General features: G+C 45.5%; 1 protein-coding gene across 1 annotated transcript in view; it reads left to right on the top strand.

Moving 5' to 3' along the window:
- The first annotated feature begins 10,159 nt into the window (after positions 1-10,159).
- The window catches only part of PDILT (protein disulfide isomerase like, testis expressed), a 36,827-nt gene continuing 22,466 nt past the window's right edge, over positions 10,160-24,520 (top strand). The window contains exon 1 of the mRNA XM_004285708.3: positions 10,160-10,361. Coding sequence (XP_004285756.2) covers positions 10,160-10,361 — 202 coding nt within the window. The remainder of the gene's footprint in view (positions 10,362-24,520) is intronic.

The following is a 24,520-nucleotide window of genomic DNA, read 5'->3' as shown; positions in this document are numbered from 1 at the left end:
AAAGCTAGACCCCAGCTTCTGCTGTGGCCACCAGCCCTGCAACAGGGGTCGGCGTGTGAGGCAGGACTTCCTTTCCCTCACCTCCCTCCAGCCCCTCACCTCTCCTGAACTCTGCCCCAAGCCCTTTCCTCTGCCTTTCACTCCTGGATTCTGGGGGCCCCTTGACAGCAGATAATTAGAATCCCAGGCCTCCTTCCCAAGTGCGCAGCGCCATTTCAGGCCCTGTCCTCTTCAGGCTTAATCAGGAAAGGCCTCAGGGGCAGCTGACACCCCCTGCTGAAGGATTTCTCTCCACAGTGCCTTGTTCTTGAACCCAGGAAGTGAGAAGACTTCTAGGTTTTGCTTCAGCTGAATGCAGGCCTTAATGCCTGTAAACATTCGGGCTCCTGGGAACGCCGGTAAAGGCAATTTGCTGACTCAGTCTCCCTCGGGAACTTTGGCCCCGAACGCAGCCAAGAGAAGGCAGCGCCCGAAGCCAGCAGGGGCCACGTGGCTTCAGCTGGTCAGCACACTTGAGCCAGCGGGCACGGCCCCGCCACCTGGGAGATAGTACTCCAGCCCCAGCGCCTGCTGGGTGTCCGGACCTAGGGGATATTTTCCCTGAAAATTCAGGTCATCATCTAATCCAAAAAGAGAACAGGAACTTTATTATATTGTAGCAGAAAGGAGACAACAGTGACAATAATATAAATCAAATCACGTCCCTTTTCTGCGCAAAACCCTCTAGAGACAGGAAGTAGATTGGCAGTTGGCTGGAGCAAATGGGCACAGGGATCTCTTTGTTGGAAATGTTCTAAATTTGGAGTGTGCTCAGAGCTGCACAACTCTGTAAACTTACTAAAAGAAATTAATAGGGATACAAATAATTGTACACTTGAAATGAGTGAATTTTTGGTACGTAAATTATACTTAAATAAAGCTACTAAAAAGAACAAAGTCTCCTCTGGCTCCTTGTGTCTCAAAGGCAAAGTCTGGAAAACAGCTGTCACCTGGCTCGCTGGGCTGCAGCCACAGTGGTCTCCCTGTGGCTTTGAAGTCCTGGCTTGGGGTGGGGTTGTTGGTAAAGTGCTTCTCTGAGAACAAAAACTGCACAAGTGACTTGTAGTGTTTGCCAGTATCTACGGTTAAAAGTTCCCACCATGGCCAGTTTTGATTCCCACCAGTTTCAACTTATCAAAGTTTAACAACCGGCCTGCAAAGTTTCTGAATATTAAGAGGCTCTCAGGTGGCCCTTCAGGCCAGCTCCAGCCAGCACTGATTCAGGCCTTCTTGTGGGCTCCTCCGCCAGGACGCTCCATCCACATGGCTCACTGCCTTGCCACCCACAGGGCTCAGCTCATGGACCTTCAACCAACTGCCTCATCGAAAGTGGAATCCTCTCCCATCTGACACTTCCTGCCCGCCATTCTCTGCTTGACCTTCCTCCCCAGGATTTATCACTTTCTAACAGTCAGTATGTTTTCTTTTACTTTTTATAAATTTATCTTATTTATTTATTTTTGGCTGCGTCGGGTCTTCGCGTGGCTTTCTCCAGTTGCGGTGAGCGGGGGCTACTCTTCCTCGTGGTGCGTGGGCTTCTCATTGCGGTGACTTCTCTTGTTGTGGAGCACGGGCTCTAAGCGTGCGGGCTCCAGTAGCTGTGGCTCGCGGGCTCTAGAGCTCAGGCTCAGTAGTTGTGGCGCATGGGCTTAGTTGCCCCGTGGCATGTGGGATCTTCCCGGACCAGGGCTCAAACCCGTGTCCCCTGCATTGGCAGGTGGATTCTTAACCACTGCGTCACCAGGGAAGCCCTCAGTATATTTTAAAATATGTTTTTATTTTTTCCAGCTTTATTGAGTGATGGCTGACAAATGCAGTTGTATATACTTAAGGTGTACGTTGTGCTGGTTTGATACATGTGCACATGGTGTAAATGATTACTGGGACAGGGTTTCCTGCCTTACAGGTACTATGCTGCTCACTTTGCATGTATCATCTCGTCTAACAATCCTCCTAGGTGTTGTATGCCATTTTACTGGGGAGGAAACTGAGCTTAGAAAGCATGAGTGACATGCTGAGACCACACAGCTGCTTAGGAACAGAGATGGCATCCAAATTCCAATCTGTAGGCACCTTTGCTGCCACACCCAGGACCCCATAGTGTGTTTTGTTTCTGGCCCTTCTTGTGATCTCCGGCCCTCCTCCCCCCACTCACCATGGGCAGGGCAAGGCCCCCCTCTTACTCAACAATGGCCTATTCTTCTCCAGGGCCAGAACCCCAGAACTCAGAACGTTGCTGCTGAGGATGTTCTGGCCTCAGTGTGTCCAGGAAGGGACTCCACTTCTGCCTCTAGATTTACACCCAGCTGCCTTCGGGTCCTGCTCTGGTCGCAAAGGGAAGCCAGAAGCCTGCTCTTCAGGCGTGAACTTCCCTCCTCAAGGGCCACAGAGTGTGCTGCCCTGGCCCTGGCTTGGCCCCAGTGGGCCTGAGAAAAACCAGGCTTCCTGCAGGTATGAGCTTGAGTGAAAATGACAATTCTGACTGAAGGGCCCTGCCCTGGCAGCCTGCCTTCTGCCAAGAAGGTTATAAATTTAAGTGTGAATTTCAGCATAAATGGCTACACATTAGGATCACCAAGGGGGCTTAAAAAAAAAAAAGAAAAAGATGCCCAGACTCACCAGACCCTAGATCAATGAAATTGAATCCAATGTGTTCGGAGATTGAAATGCACAATCATGATTGAGAACCACTGAAACAGACCATGGGGTTTGTGTGACAATTAAATTAGGTTATTTGTTCATTCATTAATTCGACATACATTGAGCTCCAGATCTGGGCTGGGCACCATTCTAGGAGGAGGGGAAACAGCCCTGAACAAAGGCTCTTATATTAAAAAGTTAGAGATATAAACAAGATGCACTCAGAAATAATAATACAAAATTTGAAGCAAGCAGGGGTAATGTGACTGACAGTGCTCAAAGCTGAGGTTGGGGAGACAGAGTGGCCTGGAGAGACCCCTCTGAGTTGCTGGTGTTTGTACCGGGACACTTCAGAAAAGGCTGAATGAAGATAAGGGTAAGGGGTTCCAGGCAGAGGCAAAGGCCCTGAGGCAGGATGTGCTTGAGGAGAGGAAAGGAGACCAGCATGCCTGGTGCCCTGTGAGTGGGGGGAGAGAATGCAGTGCCAGCGTCAGAGGGGAAAAGGGCTGTGGAGGCCAGAGCTGGCCAGAGAGAACACACACAGGGTTGGGTTGTCTGAGACGACAAGCCATGGACCTTTTAGTAAGACAGCAATGTGATCTACATTATGTTTAAAAAGAAAATTGCTAACTGCTGTGTGAGGACTGGATTGGGGAAGCAAAGAGAATAAGTAGAGGGATCAGAAAGGAGGCTACTGCTCCAGCTGGACGAGGGCCGGCGGTGCTGGGACAGGGGCCCTGTCTATGGAACGCTGGTGGAGACAGCACACACTCAGTGGTCAGTGTACTGGTTGGCAGGTAGGAAGCCCCTCCGTGTTAGCTCTTCTTATTCTCAGTCTTATTAATAAAAGTTTCCCATCACAGCACTCCCCTGGAGTAGGCGGTGGGGGGAGGATTCTGGAATCTGGGGGACTGGGGCAGACGGTGCCTGAGGAGACACAGAGGGGCAGCAAGGGATGCCCGGCCAGAAGGGCAGGTACAGGGAGAACTGAGGTCCACAGGCCCAGAGAACAGAGGGGCCCAGGTGGGGCTGAGGGAACAGTGCCAGGGGTTGAGCCAGAATGTGGTCCAGAGTTTGACGGGAGCCCCGTGATGAGGTAGGACGGCGCTGTGGCCACAGTCAGTTTCAGGAGAGAGTGCAAGAGGGAGAGAGAGACAGAGACAGAGACAGAGAGATTACTCTCCCTGCCACCCCGCATCTACAACCTGCTCCCAGAAAGGCAAATAGTTCACTTCTTTGCTCCTTTCAGTAAAATGTCAGCTTCTGAGTGAAGCTTTCTACGTGACCCTATTTAAAATGTCAATACCCCCCTCACCTTATCCCTTTCAAATCTTCTCTGATTTACTTTTTCTCCTTAGCACTTACCAGCATGTGACATACTCGGTATTCTTTCTATCTCATTCACTTGTTCCCTCTTCTAGAATATAAGCTCCGTGAATGCAAGAACTATTGTCTATTTTGTTCACTTCTGTACCTAGAATGGTACTTAGCACACATGGAGACCTTAAAAAATATTTGATGAATGAACAAACGAACGAATGAGTGATTGAGTGGATGAATGAATGATCAGGAGTTGGGAAGACTGAAGTGGGCATAGTCTGATGGTGGAGGGCTTTCTGCACAGCTCAAGGGGCTCGAGCTCCATCCCGTGAGACCTGGGGCTCTGAAAGTGTTTCCAGCCAGCAGGAAACCTGGCTCTTCCCTCTCGGGGGGTCTCGCACTTCTCCCTCCCCATGAATTGACCAGGCGTCCCTGGGAATCCTGTGTCAAAGACCTGTGAGGGGAGAGCGTAGTAGGGCAGCCTCCACTGTCTCGGCTGCTCTCAGATGCTGGGTCACCCGCTGGGTTGGGGGGAGGGCACGGCAGCACAGGTCTCCCGAGTTGGAGATGAGACCACAGGCCCAGGCTTCCCGTCCCTCTGACAAGTGTTATCCAGATCTCTCAGAGAGGGTCTAACAACCTCAGGTCTTGAGGTTTCTTTCCGAAAGGCCTATTGGCACTTTTGCAAATCCCTCCCGCCCCTGCCAAACAAGAGATTCTGTGTGTCAAGGGGTTTGGAAGGGGTCGCCGATAGTCAGTTGCAGGAAGGTTCTGGGTGGCCCTCACTGCCTTATGTTCACATAACTGAGAAGTGGTTATTCTAGTGATTTTCTGTAAAATAAAATTAACTCTCTAGTACTTTGATGTCTCCATCTAGGCAAAGAACTTACGTTTACATAACTGAGAAGTGGTTATTCTAGTGATTTTCTGTAAAATAAAATTAACTCTCTAGTACTTTGATGCCTCCATCTAGGCAAAGAACTTTTAGATGACTCTTTCTTTTGCAAGTAAATGATTCAATGAACAAATAAACAGGTGCCAACCGGAGAATGGCACTCGCCACCCAGTTCCACAAGAATTACGTCATTAGTCACTGCGGCGGCTGACCTTAAACGCACCCTGAAAGGAGTTCAGGGCAAAGATGAGGAATGAGGCCCTCTGTGGTCTGGGAAAACCGGCAGAACAGGACTTCAGATAGTTAGATATGTTCAGGAGAAATTTTTATGGACACAATTTCTTGCATCTTCCCATACTTAGAAAAGCACTAAAACCAATAACTAGGGCTTTGGTTCCTTGCCGAGATGTGTGTTTGATTGCATGTACTCCTTCACCAAAATTACATATATACTGACCTCCCCCCTTACACCTTCTGAGCAGTTTCTCAGAGCCATCTGAGAGGCTGTCCCCCTAGGCTATAGTCCTCAACAAGATACTGAATAAGCTCAACTCACAGCTCTTATGCTGTGCGTTTTCTCCCAAGTCAACAAAGGTGAATTAATACTAGAAACAAAAGTTCCATCTAATAGCCATCGCGCTGTACCAGACTTACCCAGGGCTAACGAGTGTCATGTTACCTGGTGGGCCGTGGGACTCAGCAGTAGTGAGCCCTTTGGCTGAAATGCAGATGTGAATCATATATATGCACCACTTGTCTTTCCAGAAAACCAGGCTCTCCACTGACTTCATCCTTATCTCAACTCTCTCTGTATTGATTTTATCTGACCATGTGGTTCTCAGCCTACAGGCTGCAGGACAGAGTTACCTGGAAGGCTTAAGAGACATGACAATCAATGACAATACGTGGATCTCAATTGGATTCTGATTTAAACAAACCTGAAACTTATGAAATAATCAGAGGAGTTTACTGTCTGGATATTTGATGATATGGGAAATTGTAGTTAATTTTGTTAAGTGTGATAATGGTGTTGTGGTTATGTTTTATTATAAAATCTTCATCTTTTAGAGACTCATAATGAAATATTGATGGATGAAATAATATGATGCCTGGGACTGGCTTCAAAAATAATCCAGGGCAGGGAGTTGATGGGAGTATAAAAGAAATAAGATTGGTGATGACAATAACAGAGGTTGAGTGATGAGCTACCTTGGGGGTATGTTATACCATATACCATTCTATTTTTGTGTATGTTCAAAATTTTCCAAATAGAAAGTTAAAAAAAAGAATCATCTGGAGAGCTTTTAAAACCTACAGATATCTAGACCCCACCTTGAGCAACTTTTTTTTAATAGATCTTTGTTAGAGTATAATTGCTTCACAATACTGAGTTAGTTTCTGTTGTACAACAAAGTGAATCAGCCATATGCACACATACATCCCCATATCCACTCCCTCTTGCGCCTCCCTCCCACCCTCCCTATCCCACCCCTCTAGGTCATGGCAAAGCACGGAGCTGATCTCCCTGTGCTATGTGCTGCTTCCCACTAGCTAACTATTTTACATTCGGTAGTGTATATATGTCGATGCTACTCTCACTTTGCCCCAGCTTCCCCCTCCCACCACGTGTCCTTAAGTCCATCCTCTATGTCTACGTCTTTATTCCTGCCCTGCCCCTAGGTTCACCAGAACCATTTTTTTTTTTTAGATTCCATATGCGTTAGCATACGGTATTTGTTTTTCTCTTTCTGACTTACTTCACCCTGTAAGACAGACTCTAGGTCCATCCACCTCACTAGAAATAACTCAATTTCCTTTCTTTTTATGGCGGAGTAATATTCCATTGTATATATGTGCCACATCTTCTTTATCCATTCATCTGTCAATGGACACTTAGGTTGCTTCCATGTCCTGGCTATTGTACATAGAGCTGCTTTGAACATTGTGGTACATAACTCTTTTTGAATTATGGTTTTCTAAGGGTATATGCCCAGTAGTGGGATACTACTTACTGGGTCATATGGTAATTCTATTTTTCACTTTTTAAGGAACCTCCATACTGTTCTCCATAGTGGCTGTATCAATTTACATTCCCACCAACAGTGCAGGAGGGTTCCCTTTTCACCACACCCTCTCCAGCATTTATTGTTGCTAGATTTTTTGATGATGGCCATTCTGATCAGTGGGATACCTCACTGTAGTTTTGATTTACATTTCTCTAATAATTAGTGATGTTGAGCGTCTTTTCATGTGCCTCTTGGCCATCTGTATGTCTTCTTTAATTTTGAATTAATAGTCTAGGGTGAGAGGAGCATCAGTATTGCCTTAAAATCTCCCCAGAGAATTTTAATGTGAATCCAAGTTAAAGAAGTACTAATAAAGCACAAGTTCCTTATGAATCCTCACAACTACTCTGGGATACAGGACTACTCACCCATCCTGCAGAGGGAGGTGCTGTGCTTTGATAGTGGACTTGGCAAAACTGAGGATCTGTGACCACTTCCAAAGTCCAGAATATGAGGGACGGGCATGAGGGCAGTGTGCTATTGTGCTTTAGACCTGAGGGTAGCAAACTTTTCCTGCAGAGGGCCAGATAATAAATATTTTTGGCTTTGCTGGCCACGTAGGGTCTCTGTTGCAACTACTTCACCCAGCGGTTGTGGTAAATGCAGCCATAGACGATAGTGACGGAACGGGTGTGGCTGTGATCCTCTAACACTGTGTTTATAAGAAGAGGCAGCAGACCATAGTTTGCGACCCCTGGTTTAGACCCATAGGCATGGGGCTCAGATGTACCTGAGCTCGAGTCTCGCTCCTTCTTCTTGATGGGTCCCCACCTTGTAAGGTGGGCATCAGAATTGGACCTACCTCACAGACGTGCTGTGCGGGTTAATGAGAGGATGAGTGTAAAGCTCAAATACCAGCTTACTACGTAGTGACTGATTTATTACTGTGGGCGGGCATGGGACTGGGGACTGGGTCTGCAGTGGTGTGCAGAAAGAGACAGGGCTGGGGTTTCAGCACAGAGAAGGGACAGAAGGTAGGACCCCTTTCTCAGGACCCCAGAAGCATCAAAGCTCTTGCCACTCCTTCCCATTCTCCTCCCTCTTGTTAGGAAGGCACACTTTTATCTCCTTTGGGGAAGGTCACTGTTCCTTCTGTCAACATGTTCTTCCAAACCTAGCATTTATAGCATAAACCTTTGAGTAGTCAAAAACGCTTTTCTTTCTGAAAAGCCCAGTTCTTGCAACTGGAGCTCTGGCTTGCAAGTGTCTTGTCCCTGCTGAGTTTCAAAGGCCTGTTTTGCAGCCCTAAACCAAAAATCCGATTCTGTTCTCTCTTGCCAGCCTCGGTCCTCCCCTCTGAGACAGGATGTGATTGAATGGCGGATACCAGGGGTGGTGGTTGGGCGGAAGCCTCAGTTAGTGTCTCAAAACACTGTTCACTACATCAGTTTTGCAGGGGGACACTAGAGAGGCAGTATGTTATTGTGGTTAAGGGCATGGATTCTGTAGCTAGATTGCCTTGTTTAAAATCCTGACTCTGTCACTTATTAGCTGTGTGGCCTTGGGCAAATCACTTAACCTCTATGTGCCTCATTTTATACTCACTAAATGGGGATGACAATATTACCATACTTACCTTGTAGAGTTGTCATAAGAGAGGTGATGACATGGAATGCATTAAAACAGCACCTAGTACATGACAAGTATGTTTAGTTACAGGTATTTATAAAATTTAGCACTTGAGAATTGGTCACAATTCTTTATATATTAGACCAAAAAATTACAATAGAAGATCTACTTTTAAAAAATCCTCAGATAGTGTGCCAAACATATTTCCCAGGGAAATATCAAGTATCTATTCATTCATGTTCATTTTCCTATCATAAATACCAGGTGCTAGGAATACAGCGCTCAACGAAGGAATTCAGGTCCTTATACGTTTAATCTGAACTTGCTATATGTCTTCTTATTTAAAACACTTGGGTAGTCTGTATGCTACACAGGAAAATGGCTCTATGCTTGTGGAGAACATGCAAAGATCTGTGACAGTGATCCTATGCTTTAAATTATTAGGGAAAACCTATGTTATCAGGGAGAGTGGAACTTACAGAGAGGCAGCTGCTGACCCAAACCATTCTAACAGATAAGAATTGTAAAAAAAGATAAATAAATAAAAAGAAAAGAATGAGAAAAAAAGAGGAAAGGAAATCATGTTATAGATCTAATATGTACTCTTATCAGAAGGTATCTGGGGTATATTTCATCTCATTGAGTAAGACAATCGGAACAATGAACAGTACACATACCTAATTCCACTTATGTTTACATATGTACATTCAAATATACATTCATACGGGCATTTTCAACATCAGTAAAGATTCATTCCAAACTGTTAAGAGTCATTTTCTCAGGGGTGGTGTTATGGGAGAAATTTTTATTTTTTACTTAACATTTTTTTATTGTATTGCTTGGAATTTTTACAAGTGTGCATTATAGTGATTACTTTTTTTTTTTTTTGTGGTACGCGGGCCTCCCACCATTGTGGCCTCTCCCGTTGCGGAGCACAGGCTCTGGACGCGCAGGCTCAGCGGCCATGGCTCACGGGCCCAGCCGCTCCGCGGCATGTGGGATCTTCCCGGACCGGGGCACGAACCCGCATCCCTTGCCTTGGCAGGTGGACTCTCAACCACTGCGCCACCAGGGAAGCCCCTATGGTGATTACTTTTAAAAGAAATATTTACACTTGAGAAAATTTGCTCAAAAATCCAATGGGGTACACTGTCAAGTAGTGAGCTGCCCATCAAAAGAGGTATTCAAGCAGGAGCTGGAGGAGCATGAAGCAGAGGCTGTGATAGGGATTGGACCAGTCATCTCTGAGACCCAGAGGCTCACCCTGGGATTCTGGGCTGGGTTTCATATACGAAAAATTCTCACTTAGTGTCCGGGGAGCCAGTGGGCTTGAGTGGCTGGCATGTGATTTGGCTTTCTGCTGCTGCAAGTGGGACCGTGCTCCTCTGAACTAACCCTGCGCCGTTTCCGTGGGCGCTGAGGTTAACCTAACGCTTTGCCTCTCCTTTGCCAGCTTGCTTTGCTGAGCTGTGGGCACTGCTAGCGGGGGCAGTGGGACATGCTCAGGCTATGTTCTCCACATCAGGACTGACCTGGCAGGGAAGGAGATGGGGAGGGAGTGATGACATGGGGCCCCACCACCTGTGTTGATAAGGGTTCTTGTTCTTGTTCCTGTCGCTGCAGGACAGCAATGGAGCTGCTCTGGATGTCTCTGCTGCTGGTGGCCTCTTGTGTCGGCCCTGTCCAGGGCTCACCAGAGGTGGACGTCAAGGAAGCCAGCATCAACATGTCCCAGCCCTTGCACATCCTGGTGGAGAAAAACCTGATGGTGCTAACACCTGCCGGCCTGACCCAGATGCTGAATGAGACCCGCTTCTTGATGGTGCTCTTCCGTGAGTGTCCCTCACTCCTGGGCAGTGGGTGATGGGTGGGCTGAGACCTGCCCCCTTTCTCCTGGCAGCAAGAGGAGTTTTATTTATTTATTTATTTATTTTTGGCTGCACTAGGTCTTCGTTGCTGTGCGCGGACTTTAGTTGCGGCAAGCAGGGGTTACTCTTCGTTGTGGTGTGCGGGCTTCTCGTTGTGGTGGCTTCTCTTGTTGCAGAGCACGGGCTCTAGGCGCGCGGGCTTCAGTCATTGTGGCACGTGGACTCAGTAGTAGTGGCTCGGAGGCTCTAGAGCACAGTCTCAGTAGTTGTGGCGCATGGGCTTAGTTGCTCCATGGCAGGTGGGATCTTCCCGGACCAGGGCTTGAACCCGTGTCCCCTGCACTGGCAGGCGGATTCTTAACCACTGTGCCACCAGGGAAGTCCCCAGAGGAGTTTTAAATATTGCTAAACACATGAGAACACGTTTTAATAATAATTTTAAAAATAATATATATAATGTCATCCTCAATTTACAGATGAGAATACTGAGGTCCAGGGAAATTAAGCAATTTGCAAGATACTATGTTGCCACTCTTGTCTTGATTTGTATCTGGCTCCTCTGTCCCACTGAAGGCAAGAAGCCAGGATTTACCCTCACGTGTCTTTACTATTCCGAACCTCAGTTTTCTCCTCTGTAAAATGGGCGTGAACATAAGGGCCACACTGGATGATTGTGAAGACTAAATAAGATCGCGTGTTAAGTTGCTGGGACACAGTTATGGGCACGCTCTTGAGAAAGACTTTTAGATCATCACCTCTACTGTCTGAAGTTTGCATGCCCACGCTTATTTGTTAGGCTTTGCATCAGCCCGCATTTTGATAGAACAGACTTCTTTTTCCTGAGACGTTGGCACAGACCTGTCTGTGCCTTGGGACAGGGTAGAAGGGGTTTTCCTAACAGTCACATAGTGAGCACTTACTGTGGGCCAGGCACTGTCCTTATAGCCCAGTAAATGTCATATAATCCTCACAGTGACCCAGCGTGGCGCCACTATTTGTCTCCCTATTTTGGGACATTTCACAATTGAAATTGAATTTACATCTGCTCTTGAAAAAACAAAAGTTCTGGAAGCACTGGCTTACATTCCTGCAATGTGACAGTTGGCTGGAGCTGAATAACGATTTCCCATTTTGATCAGAAAACATACTTGTCAGTTTACCACATCTTGGCTGGATAAGCCAATCCCACACAGTCACACCCCTGCCTCACTCCTCTGGTATCTGAGTTTGTGTCGCCTGCCTGAAATTCAGGCCTCCCAGCTCCTTCCTCAATCTTTGTTTCTTCTCATTTGATACATTCTCTCTGAGTGACGCCCCTTCAGTGGGGGAGTCGGGTAAGTGACAGTATCAGCAGCTCAGTTACCAGGGATCCCAGTGCTTCCTCAGCTGGCTTGTGCAGCTACTTCATAGCAACATAGAACAAAAACATTCTTGTTGTGCCCTGAACCTTGGTAGTTCACAGAAGGGAAAATCTAATTGGGTCATTTTGCCTCCATCCAATGTGGAGCATGGCTGTTGTGTAAAGTTCCATCAAAATAGTTCCAAGCCTCTGACTTCGATCCAGCTCAGGCTGTTAATGGTTTGTTTCCTTCAAAGTGTCAGGATGCATGTCTAATTTTACTTCAAGCCCATGGAGCAAGACCTAGGAGAGATCCAGTTTGGGCCATTTTCTTTACACGAGCCTGTGAGCAGGACATGATTTCCACTTTGCTGAACTACTCCTCCAGCTGGTTCCCTGCATCCCTCATCCACACCAAGACTTGGGCCACTACTTGAACATTTGTTTTATGGTTGCTTTCTCAGAAGAATTGAGAACTCTGCAGCTGCTCTACCTGCTGTGGATTATGAGTTAATGGTTTGCACAGGTCAGACATCTAAGCCATCTTCTCTTTTTTGCTGCAGGCTTAAACCCTGAATGCTAGACCCTCAGACCCTCAGAAGGATTTAGAGCCACATACTTTGCACGACACAACACACATCGCGACACTCATTTACCTTCCAGAATGGCACAGCAGGTCGCCAAGCCTGGGTAACCTATCCTGTCCGTGTGAGAATGCAAGCTCTGCCCATGACTACTCTGTTTATTTTTAATGAACTTATTTATTTGTTTTTATTTTTGGCTGTGTTGGGTTTTCATTGCTGCACGTGGGCTTTTTCTAGTTGCGGTGAGCGGGGGCTACTCTTCATTGCAGGGCGCGGGCTTCTCTTGTTGCGGAGCACGGGCTCTAGGTGAGGGGCTTCGGTAGTTGTGGCTCACAGGCTCTAGAGCGCAGGCTCAGTAGCCGTGGCACATGGGCTTAGCTGTTCCGTGGCATGTGGGATCTTCCCGGACCAGGGATCGAACCCATGTCTGCTGCATTGGCAGGCAGATTCTTAACCACTGTGCCACCAGGGAAGTCCTGACTACCGTGTTTTAATCAGGGTAGCAGGGCAAGTTCATGGCTCTTTGGGGCGTTAACTGTTGTCTTGTAACTTAGGGATTGGATTGACATCGAACCTGGGGCTACAAAGAAGCTAATCCATTTTATATACTTTAATTGCACTTGATAACAACCAATTTGAATAGTTAAATTTAAAGCCTTCCCACCAGCAGGTATTTCGAAGCGGTGAACACCAGCAGAGATGCTATCTAAAAGACACTCAAACTCATTTCATTTGAATATGTGATGCCTTCAAATACACAGTTTAAATCAAAATGAATTCTCGAAAGCTGGCAGACCCTTTCAAGTCACCTCTGGAAAAACGAATGACTTGGGGCAAGCATTATAAAAGCTTTTTTTCCAGGAGTAAATGGCTTTTTACAAATAGGTCTTTCCAATATTGTCTGCAGGGAAATACTGCCCTGGTAACTCTCAAATCCTTAGCTGCTGCCCACTTTCTCAGCTCTCCAAGGACCCCAGGCTCAAGAGCCAACACCCAGGGTGATCTTAGCTCTTGGATATCCCTCGCACATCTCAATGCCACGTGTGTCCAAAATAGACCTCAGCATCTTTGATTTGCTCCAACGACAAGCTTCTGCTCACGTCCTGTCTTGACTGACAGCACTGTTATCCACATGACGTCAAAGTCAGAAATCCAAGATCATTCTTAACTCCTTTCTACTCTCGTCTCTAATCGTCACCAAATCCTGTTGAAACCACTTCCTGAAGCCCCCTGCAATCACTATTTCTCCCCATCCCCCTGCCGTGGCCTTAGTTCTGGCCTCACCATTCCCCGCCACGAACCACTGCAGCATCTTCTAGATGGTCTCCCTTCCCCCTCCAGTGCCGTCTCTACAGTCTACCCAGAGAAATTTTGTTTTCTAAAATGCAAATCTGATTGGGTCACTCCCTGATTAAAAACCCCCAAAGATTCTCTAAGTCCCCAAACTCCTTAACACGGCTAAAATGTCCTCTGCTCGACCTAACCAGGCCTCCTTCTCCACTCCACTTGAACTCTGTGCTCTGCACTCTGAGTGCGGCCACCAGGTAGGTGACACTGGCATTGGCCTCCTGGCCTTTACACTTGCAGTTCCCTCCACCTGTAGTGTTCTTCCTGAACTTCTTCACCTGGATTGTGAGGTTTAAGTTCATGGAATTGCTCTGTCAAGAGGCTGTGTCCACCTTACTCCCACCTAGGCCCTCCCACGCTCACTCAGCCCTCTGCACACTCCTTTTCATAGCATTTGCCACGCTGTATTGAAAATGCTTTTTTTTTTTTTTTTTTTTTTGCGGTACGCGCGCCTCTCACTGCCGTGGCCTCTCCCGTTGCGGAGCACAGACTCCGGGCGCGCAGGCTCAGCGGCCATGGCTCACGGGCCCAGCTGCTCCGCGGCATGTGGGATCTTCCCGGACCGGGGCACGAACCCCTGCATCGGCAGGCGGACTCTCAACCACTGCGCCACCAGGGAAGCCCTTATTCATCTCTTGATTGCTAACATCTGGGATTGTGCTTGGAGCGTGGCAGGCCTGAGGAGATGCTGAATGAATAAATGAGCTTTCCTTTGGCCCACAATGTTCCCCATGAATGAGACAGGAGAAAAGGGAAGGCTACGTTTAGCAGAGAGAGGTCAAAATGAGACTTAACAAGAGCTGTTTCTGGGTTCATTAATTAGTAATTAGTAATCATCCCTAAAGCAGAGGTGGCAAGATTGTGCCCTGGGAGCAGGTTAGATGATGATGTAGATGGTGAATGAGAATGATAATGAGGACCACAGTGGTGATGATGGGGACGACCATTTACTGAGACCTGTATTCTAGGCACAGGGCTTGGTCTCATTGTCCCTGTCTTACATTTCAGAGCAGGTCTAACACTCAATCCATCTTAAACTGTGCTGATAATTGAGACATTCATTCATTCACTCAACATTTATTGAATACTTATTACATACCAGATATATTCTAGGCACTGAGTGGTGAACAAAGCAGACAGACATCCTTGCTTTATGGAACTTTTATCCCAGAGAGGGGAGACTCAAGATAAACTGGTAAAGAAGTAAAAAAGGTAGCATATCTTCAGGGTAAAAGTACTATGGAGAAAAAGCAGAACTCTTAGGGAGTGCAAGGAGTGGGTGGAGGTACGGCTGTTGTTGTGGCCAGGGTGGCCAGGGAAGGCTTTCCTGAGAAGGTGACAACTGAGCAAAGACCTTAAGGCAGTAAAGCAGCAACCTCCAGGAGAGCATTTCAGGCAGAGGGAGTAGCGAGTGCAAAGGCCCTGAGGTGGGAATCTGCAGGGTGGCTAAGCTGAGTTGTTGAAAAGTAGTGGGAAATAAGATCAGAAGAGTGAGGAGCAGAGTCTTTAGGGGCTTGTAGGTCACTGCAATGGTCAGAGAAATTTGTTGGCTGGCCCTTGAGGAACTAGAAGGGGTTGGAGACCACCCTGAAGTCCTTATCACTTGTGAGCACATCTGTACACTATAAATCACCCTATGGAATGGAGAGAGGGTTATTCTCAGAATCCTTTTCCATGCTTGATCTTGAACTTGTTCTAAAGTGGGGTTTCTCGTCCTCAGCACTATTGATATTTTGACTGGCTAATGCCCCCCCTTTTTTTAAACATCTTTATTGATGTATAATTGCTTTACAATGTTGTGTTAGTTTCTGCTGTATAACAAAGTGAATCAGCTATACGTATACATATGTCCCCATATCCCCTGCCTCTTGCACCTCCCTCCCACCCTCCCTATCCCACCCCTCTAGGTGGTCACAAAACACGGAGCTGATCTCCCTATGCTATGCAGCTGCTTCCCACTAGCTATCTGTTTTACATTTGGTAGTGCATATATGTCAATGCTACTCTCTCACTTAGACCCAGCTTACCCTTCCCCCTCCCTGTGTCCTCAAGTCCATTCTCTACATCTGCGTCTTTATTCCTTTCCTGCCCCTAGGTTCATCAGAACCTTTTTTTTTTTTTTTTAGATTCCATATGTATGTGTTAGCATACAGTATTTGTTTTTCTCTTTCTGACTTACTTCACTCAGTATGACAGACTCTAGGTCCATCCACCTCACTACAGATAACTCACTTTCGTTTCTTTTTATGGCTGAGTAATATTCCATTGTATATATGTGCCACATCTTCTTTATCCATTCATCTGTTGATGGACACTTAGGTTGCTTCCAGGTCTACTGTAAATAGTGCTGCAATGAACATTGTGGTACATGTCTCTTTTTGACTTATGGTTTTCTTAGGGTATATGCCCAGTAGTGGGATTGCTGGATCGTATGGTAGTTCTATTTTTAGTTTTTTTAAGGAACCTCCATACTGTTCTCCATAGTGGCTGTATCAATTTACATTCCCATCAACAGTGCAAGAGGGTTCCCTTTTCTCCACACGCTCTCTAGCATTTATTGTTTGTAGATTTTTTGATAATGGCCATTCTGACCAGTGTGAGGTGATACCTCATTGTGGTTTTGATTTGCATTTCTCTAATAATTAATGATGTTGAGCATCCTTTCATGTGTTTGTTGGCAATCTGTATATCTTCTTTGGAGAAATGTCTATTTAGGTTGTCTGCCCATTTTTGGATTGGGTTGTTTGTTTTTTATTTATATTGAGCTGCATGAGCTGCTTGTATATTTTAGAGATTAATCCTTTGTCAGTTGCTTCATTTGCAAATATTTTCTCCCACTGTGAGGGTTGTCTTTTCGTCTTGTTTATGGTTTCCTTTGCTGTGCAAAAGCTTTTAAGTTTTATTAGGTCCCATTTGTTTATTTTGGTTTTTATTTCCATTTCTCTAGGAGGTGGGTTAAAAAGGATCTTGCTGTGATTTATGTCATAGAGTGTTCTGCCTATGTTTTCCTCTAAGAGTTTTATAGTGTCTGGCCTTACATTTAGGCCTTTAATCCATTTTGAGTTTATTTCTGTGTATGGTGTTAGGGAGTGTTCTAATTTCATTCTTTTATATGTAGCTGTCCTGTTTTCCCAGCACCACTTATTGAAGAGGCTGTCTTTTCTCCATTGTATATTCTTGCCTCCTTTGTCAAAGATAAGGTGACCATATGTGCGTGGGTTTATCTGTATAGGAATGCAAGAGATTTCTGAGTATTAATTTTGTATCCTGCTACTTTACCTAATTCATTGATTACCTCTAGTAGTTTTCTGTAATCCTAAAGTAGCATCTTTAGGATTCTCTATGTATAGTATCATGTCATCTGCAAACAGTGACAATTTTACTTCTTCTTTTCTGATTTGGATTCCTTTTACTTCTTTTTCTTCTCTGATTGCCGTGGCTAGAACTTCCAAAACTATGTTGAATAATAGTGGTGAGGGTGGGCAACCTTGTCTTGTTCCCCATCTTACAGGAAATGGTTTCAGTTTTTCACCATTGAGAACTGATGTTCGCTGTAGGTTTGTCATATATGACCTTTATCATGTTGAGGTAGGTTCCCTCTGTGCCTACTTTCTGGAGAGTTTTTATCATAAATGGGTGTTGAATTTTGTTGAAAGCTTTTTTTGCATGTATTGAGATGATCATAGTTTTTTTTTTTTTTAATTTTTATTTATTTATTTTTATATTTATTTTAGGCTGTGTTGGGTCTTTGTTTCTGTGCGAGGGCTTTCTCTAGTTGCAGCAAGCGGGGGCCGCTCTTCATCGCGGTGCACGGGCCTCTCACTCTCGCGACCTCTCTTGTTGTGGAGCACAGGCTCCAGACGCGCAGGCTCAGTAGTTGTGGCTCACGGGCCTAGTTGCTCTGTGGAATGTGGGATCTTCCCAGACCAGGGCTCGAACCCGTGTCCCCTGCATTGGCAGGCGGATTCTTAACCACTCTGCCACCAGGGAAGCCCCTGATCATAGGTTTTTATCCTTCAGTTTGTTAATATGGTGTATCTCATTGATTGATTTGCATATATCGAAGAATTCTTGCATTCATCACAGTTTCACTTTCAGTGCTTGTGACTGGTCTGTTCATATATTCTATTTCTTCCTGGTTCAGTCTTGGAAGGTTGTACTTTTCTAAGAATTTGTCCATTTCTTCCAAGTTGTCCATTTTATTGGCATATAGTTGCTTGTTGTAATCTCTTATGATCCTTTGTATTTCTGCAGTGTCAGTTGTTACTTCTCCTTTTTCATTTCTAATTCTGTTGATCTGAGTCTTCTCCCTTTTTTTCTGGCTAATGGTTTATCAATTTTGTTTATCTTCTCAAAGAACCAGCTTTTAGTTTTATTGATCTTTACTATTATTTTCTTCATTTCTTTTTCATTTCTTTCTGATCTGATCTTTATGATTTCTGTCCTTCTGCTAACTTTGGGGATTTTTTGTTCTTCTTTCTCTAATTGCTTTAGGTGTAAGGTTAGGCTGTTTATTTGAGATTTTTCTTGTTTCTTGAGGTAGGATTTTATTGCTATAAACTTCCCTCTTAGAACTGCTTTTGCTACATCCCATAGGTTTTGGGATGTTGTGTTTTCATTGTCATTTATTTATAGGTATTCTAAAATTTCTTCTTTGATTTCTTCAGTGATCTCTTGGTTATTTAGTAGCATATTGTTTAGCCTCTAAGTCTTTCTATCTTTTACAGTTTTTTCCCTGTAATTGATATCTAGTCTCACAGTGTTGTTGGAAAAGATACTTGATACAATTTAAATTTTCTTAAATTTACCGAGGCTTGATTTGTGACCCAAGATATGATCTATCCTGGAGAATGTTTCATGAGCACTTGAGAAGAAAGTGTATTCTGTTGTTTTTGGATGGAATGTCCTATAAATATCAATGAAGTCCATCTTGTTTAATGTATCATTTAAAGCTTGTGTTTCCTTATTTATTTTCATTTTGGATGATCTGTCCATTGGTGAAGGTGGGGTGTTAAAGACCCCTATGATTACTGTGTTACTGTCGATTTCCCCTTTTATGGCTCTTAGCATTTGCCTTATGTATTGAGGTGCTCCTATGTTGGGTGCATAAATATTTACAATTGTTATATCTTCTTCTTGGATTGATCCCTTGATCATTATGTAGTGTCCTTCTTTGTCTCTTGTAATAGTCTTTATTTTAAAGTCTATTTTGTCTGATATGAGTATCGCTACTCCAGCTTTCTTTTGATTTCCATTTGCATGGAATATCTTTTTCCATCCCCTCACTTTCAGTCTGTATGTGTCCCTAGGTCTGAAGTGGGTCTCTTCCAGACAGCATGTATATGGGTCTTGTTTTTGTATCCATTCAGCTAGTCTGTGTCTTTTGGTTGGAGCATTTAATCCATTTACATTTAAGGTAATTATTGATATGTATGTTCCTTTCACCATTTTCTTAATTATTTTTGGTTTTTTTTTTTGTAGGTCTTTTCTTTCTCTTGTGTTTCCTGCCTAGAGAAGTTTCTTTAGCATTTGTTGTAAAGCTGGTTTGGTGGTGCTGAATTCTCTTAACTTTTGATGTCTGTAAAGGTTTTAATTTCTCCGTTGAATCTGAATGAGATCCTTGCTGGGTAGAGTAATCTTGGTTGTAGGTCTTTCCCTTTCATCACTTTAAATATGTCCTGCCACTCCCTTTTGGCTTGAAGAGTTTCTGCTGAAAGATCAGCTGTTAACCTTATGGTGATTCCCTTGTATGTTATTTGTTACTTTTCCCTTGCTTCTTTTAATATTTTTTCTTTGTATTTAATTTTTGATAGTTTGATTATTATGTGTCTTTGTGTGTTTCTCCTTGGATTTATCCTGTATGGGACTCTCTGCTTCCTGGACTTGATTGACTATTTCCTTTCCCATGTTAGGGAATTTTTCAACTATAATCTCTTCAAATATTTTCTCAGACCCTTTCTTTTTCTCTTCTTCTTCTGGGACCCCTATTATATGAATGTTGGTGCGTTTAATGTTGTCCCAGATGTCCCTGAGACTGTCCTCAATTCTTTTCATTATTTTTTCTTTATTCTGCTCTGTGGTAGTTATTTCCACTATTTTATCTTCCAGATCACTTATCCATTCTTCTGCCTCAGTTTTTCTGCTATTGATTCCTTCTAGTGAATTTTAAATTTCATTTATTGTGTTGTTCATCATTGTTCGTTTGCTCTTTAGTTCTTCTAGGTCCTTGTTAAACGTTTCTTGTATTTTCTCCATTCTATTTCCAGGATTTTGGATCATCTTTACTATCATTATTCTGAATTCTTTTTCAGGTAGACTGTCTATTTCCTCTTCATTTGTCTGGTCTGGTGGGGTTTTACCTTGCTCCTTCATCTGCTGCATGTTTCTCTGTCTTCTCATTTTGTTTAACTTACTGTGTTTAGGGTCTCCTTTTCACAGGCTGCAGGTTCGTAGTTCCCATTGTTTTTGGTGTTGGTTCAGTGGCTTGTGTAGGCTTCCTGGTAGAGGGGACTTGTGCCTGTGTTCTGGTGGCTGGGGCTAGATCTTGTCCTTCTGGTGGGCAGGGCGACACCTGGTGGTGTGTTTTGTGGTGTCTGTGAACTTAGTATGACTTTAGGCAGCCTCTCTGCTAATGGGTGGGGTTGTGTTCCTGTCTTGCTAGTTGTTTGTCATGGGGCGTCCAGCACTGGAGCTTGCTGGCCGTTGGGTGGAGCTGGGTCTTAGTGTTAAGACAGAGATCTCTGGCAGAGCTCTCGCCGATTGATATTACATGAGGCTGTGAGGTCTCTGGTGGCCCAGTGTCCTGGACTCGGCTCTCCCACCTCAGAGGCTCAGGCTTGACACCTGGCCGGAGCACCAAGACCCTGCCTGGCTGGCTAATTCTTTGGTGTGTGTGTGTGTGTGTGTGTGTGTGTGTGTGTGATGTGAGGAGGGTGTCCCTGCACTGTAGGGTATTTAGTAGCATCCCTTGCCTTTACTCACTAGATGCCAGTAGAATTCCAGATGTGACAACAAGTAATGTCTCCAGATATGGCCAAATGTGCCCTGTTGAGAACCACAGTCTAAAGAAATGCAGACCCCAGCTCCCTGTGCTGGGAGCTAGTCTCCAGTCCCTACACTCAAAGCTCCCCCATCCATCAGTCCCTACCGTGACCCACATTGGCTGCTCAGAAAAGGGAGACTGGGGTTATCTACTAAAGACCCAGGCAAACATTGATCTAGGTCCATTAGCCATTAACACATTTACACACCAAGCAGACAGTCAGAGAGCCACTGACAACGCTAATGTGGTCCCATTTGTTTACCCCAAAACCCACGGGAGAGCCACACAGTAGGCCTCAGCCTTGTGTTGGAAGACTTGGTGCTGGTCACCATTGTCTTCCTTCCCCCAGAACCAGAAGATCTGCTGAAGATCCTGATATCTCCATAGGACTCTCCCTCCCCAGAGAGCATCTGGTCAGAGCAAGACCAAGGATTTCCCCCATGTCATCATAATAGTGAATGTTTATTGGGCACTTCTGTGCCAGAGCTTTGCTTACCTTGTCTTACTATGTAGGCTCATTCTAAGGTATGGGAGCTATTACCACCCCCATTCTATAGATGAGGAAACTGAAGTGCAGAGATGTTTAAAAAACACCTTGCCTGGACCACCGGTGCTGTAAGCCACCATAACTGTCTCTGTTTTATGAGACAACCTAAGGAATTCATGTTAATTGAGTACCCACTATATGCCAGAAGATGAACCTTAGGTGGAGTTAGAACCTGAGGAGGGCTATACCTATAGGAGCTCTCAGCCTCCCAGCGAAAGGCTCCCTGCCTGTCCACTGTCCACTGGGCACTGCTTTCCCCAGGTTCCAATGAATGTACAGCTGAATTGTGTCTCCATGCCTCATGAGACAGGCACCAAGACCTGAGGGGTGTATGCATCCATTTCACCTTTACACACTCAGGATTCAAGGCTCCAAAGCCCTAAAGGCAAATTTTAAAAAGACAGAAACTAGTAAATAGGACTGTAAATTATAAAGAGTGGATTTGGCTCTCCAGAGTCTATCTGCTTTGATGAGAACCACTCAGAGCAGGGGAGATGGGAAACCCACCCCTCCAGGAAAAAAGGAACATTTTTCAGACCAGCTTACCTATGAGGCCAGTTAGAGCATGGATCTCGGAGTCAGTCAGCCATGGAGCTGCACTCAGCCTAATGCTTACTAGCTGTGAGACCTCTGGGCTTCCGTTTCCTTGTCTAACATTCCTCACCTGTAACAGCAGATGACTCATAGGGTTGTTCTGAGGATTCACCAAGATAATGCGTGTAACACTTAGCAAAGCACTTGGCATAGTAAGTGTTCAATAAACGTTGTTATCTTGTTATCATTACTACCATCATCATCACCATCATCATCCTTCTGGTTGCTCAGGTCAGAATGTCAGAGTCATCCTTGATTTCTTTCATTTACACTCCACCTCCAATCCGTCAGTAAATCCTGTCAACTCTTCCAAGATCCCTCTAGGCTCTGACCATTTCTCACTGCTCGCCTGGTTCAAGCCATTACTGTCTCTCACCTGGATTATTACAGTGGCTCCAGCTAGTCTCCTTTTTCTCTTTGGTCTAATCTCCATATAACATTCAGAACAATCCAGTAAAAGAGTGAGTCATCACATCTAACTCGGCTCCAAACCCTCCAGTAATTTCCACAACCCTCGGAGGAAAGGCCAAAGTTTATTCGGTGGTCTACACGGCCTGTGTCACCTGACCTCACCCCAGCTCACTCTGTTCCAGACCCAGTGGATTTCTTGTCATCCCTCAAACATGTTGCACGTGCTCCCACCTCAGGGCCTTTGCACGTATGGCTCCTTTGTCTGGAACTCTCTCCCTCCTGTAAGCAAGCACACAGCTTGCTCCCTTATCTTCTTCAGTCTTTATTAAAACGTTCCTTCTCAGGGAGGCCTCCTTTCGCCTCTCTACTTAAACTCCATTCCCCTGACACTCCCAACTTCCACCTCTGCTTCTTTTTTCTCCATAGCACTTAGCATCTAACATAGAATATAGTCTGCTTCTTTATTTTGTTTATTTTCTGCCTTCTCCAGTGAGAGCAGTGATTTTTATCAGTCTGTTTGTTGTCAAGTCCCCAGTACCTAAAACATTTCCTGGCACATGGAAGATTCTAAAAAAGATTTGTCAGATGAATGAGTGAATGAATCCCATTACTGTTACTGTTAGGTCCCATCCATCCAGCTCTCAGACCCCAGCTGTCACAACCTCTATCTCTCACTTCCATTTTGGACACTGAAGACCACTGGGCTGTGTGTGGAACCTCAGAAACTCCACTGTTTAGACAAGTGTTTCCCTTGCCCCAAGCTCGTACCCTTAGAAACTCTGATTTGGATGCTCTGTCAATTAGCAGCCCTGAGCCAGGCACTGCCGAGTCCACGAGGGAGGCAGAGGAGAAGCCTGCAGGCCGGAGTGGCTGGCAACAGGCCAGCACCTGCTGGTGGTGATTGATGGGGGTATCGAAGGCAATGGAGGTGACAAAGCAGGCCGTGGAAAGGCATCGATCTACAAGAGAGGCAAAAATTCCCACTTCCTGTCCCTTGATTGGGAGTTTAATGAAAACGATCTTTCACTTTCGGGTTCCATCACTGGAGCAGGTGTGCTGACTGGCAATAGGGCGTGTGCCAGCTGTCCCAGGCCTAGCCTTCTGGGTTTTGCTTTACAAAAGCCCTCTCTGTTGGACTTGGAACTTGCCCATAGCATTGGAAGTGATTTGCACTTTTTCCAAATGCTCCAGATGGACAAGGGAGTTGGAAAAAGATAAACTGTTCTGGCTTGAAAGGGAATTAATGACCCCCTGCCCTGGCTCGGCCCACCTGCTGCAGACACCAGTCGGTGAGGGACCAGCGAGGGGCCTGCAGTTTCACAATCCTCTCGGGAGGAAGGGAGGCAAAACTGCCTGCCTTTTAGCCCCCACCCCACCCCCCCATTTAGGCCAGGAAGACCTCTCCAGGATCACATGTCAGGCCCCTGAGGCTCTTTCCAGAAAAGGGCTCCTCACTCCAAATGCCACCCCGCTGCCCAGCAATATGATAGTGTCAGGTCTCTTCAACACCCCAGACCAAGGGGATGGGCTGAGTGCGTAGGAGATCATCATAACCTCCCTCCATCCTTACCCTTCCCACATCTGGCCACCTTTCCACGAGAGAGTCCCCTGCTGTATTACATGCGGATACAGGGCAACTGGAGGGGCCCAAATTGGCCTGTTAGGTCCAGGAATTTCCACTAGATGGCATTCTCTCTCTCTCTCTCTCTCTCTCTCTCTCTCTCTCTCTCTCTCCCTCCCCCTCCCCCTCTCTCCCTCTCTCTCCCTCTCCCCCTTCTCTCTCTCCCCTCTTCTCCCTCCCTCCCTCCCTCATTCCCTCCCTCTCTCTCTCTTTCTCTCCCCCTCACTATAATTTCTGATAGAAATTTTACAATAATAATGGTGCTAGTAAGAATACATTATGTACTGACCAAGTTCTAGGCATTGTGCTAAGGGTTGGACATGCCCAGTGGAGGTTAGAGGGCAAGCACTCCAGAGCCAGAGCGAGTGGGTCCCATCCTGCTATACCTCCTGCTGCCATGGGGCCTTGGGCAAGTAGGTGTCATTTCAATTGTGCAACAGTTTCCTCATCTATAACACTGAGATAATAATAGCAGTACCTATCCCATACGGTACTAGGAGGATTAAATGGCTTAATCCATGTAAAACTCTTAGAAAGTAATAAGCACAATACAACTGATTGTAAAATAAATCTTTTGACAACTTCACAAGGTAGCCACTATTTCCCCACTTTATCTATGAGGAAATTGGAGCTTCAAT

The sequence above is a fragment of the Orcinus orca genome, chromosome 16 (genome assembly GCF_937001465.1).
Source record: "Orcinus orca chromosome 16, mOrcOrc1.1, whole genome shotgun sequence".
Taxonomy (NCBI): Eukaryota; Metazoa; Chordata; class Mammalia; order Artiodactyla; family Delphinidae; genus Orcinus; species Orcinus orca.
Note: the sequence above shows the minus strand (reverse complement) of the source record. Positions and strands in the feature narration are given on the sequence as shown.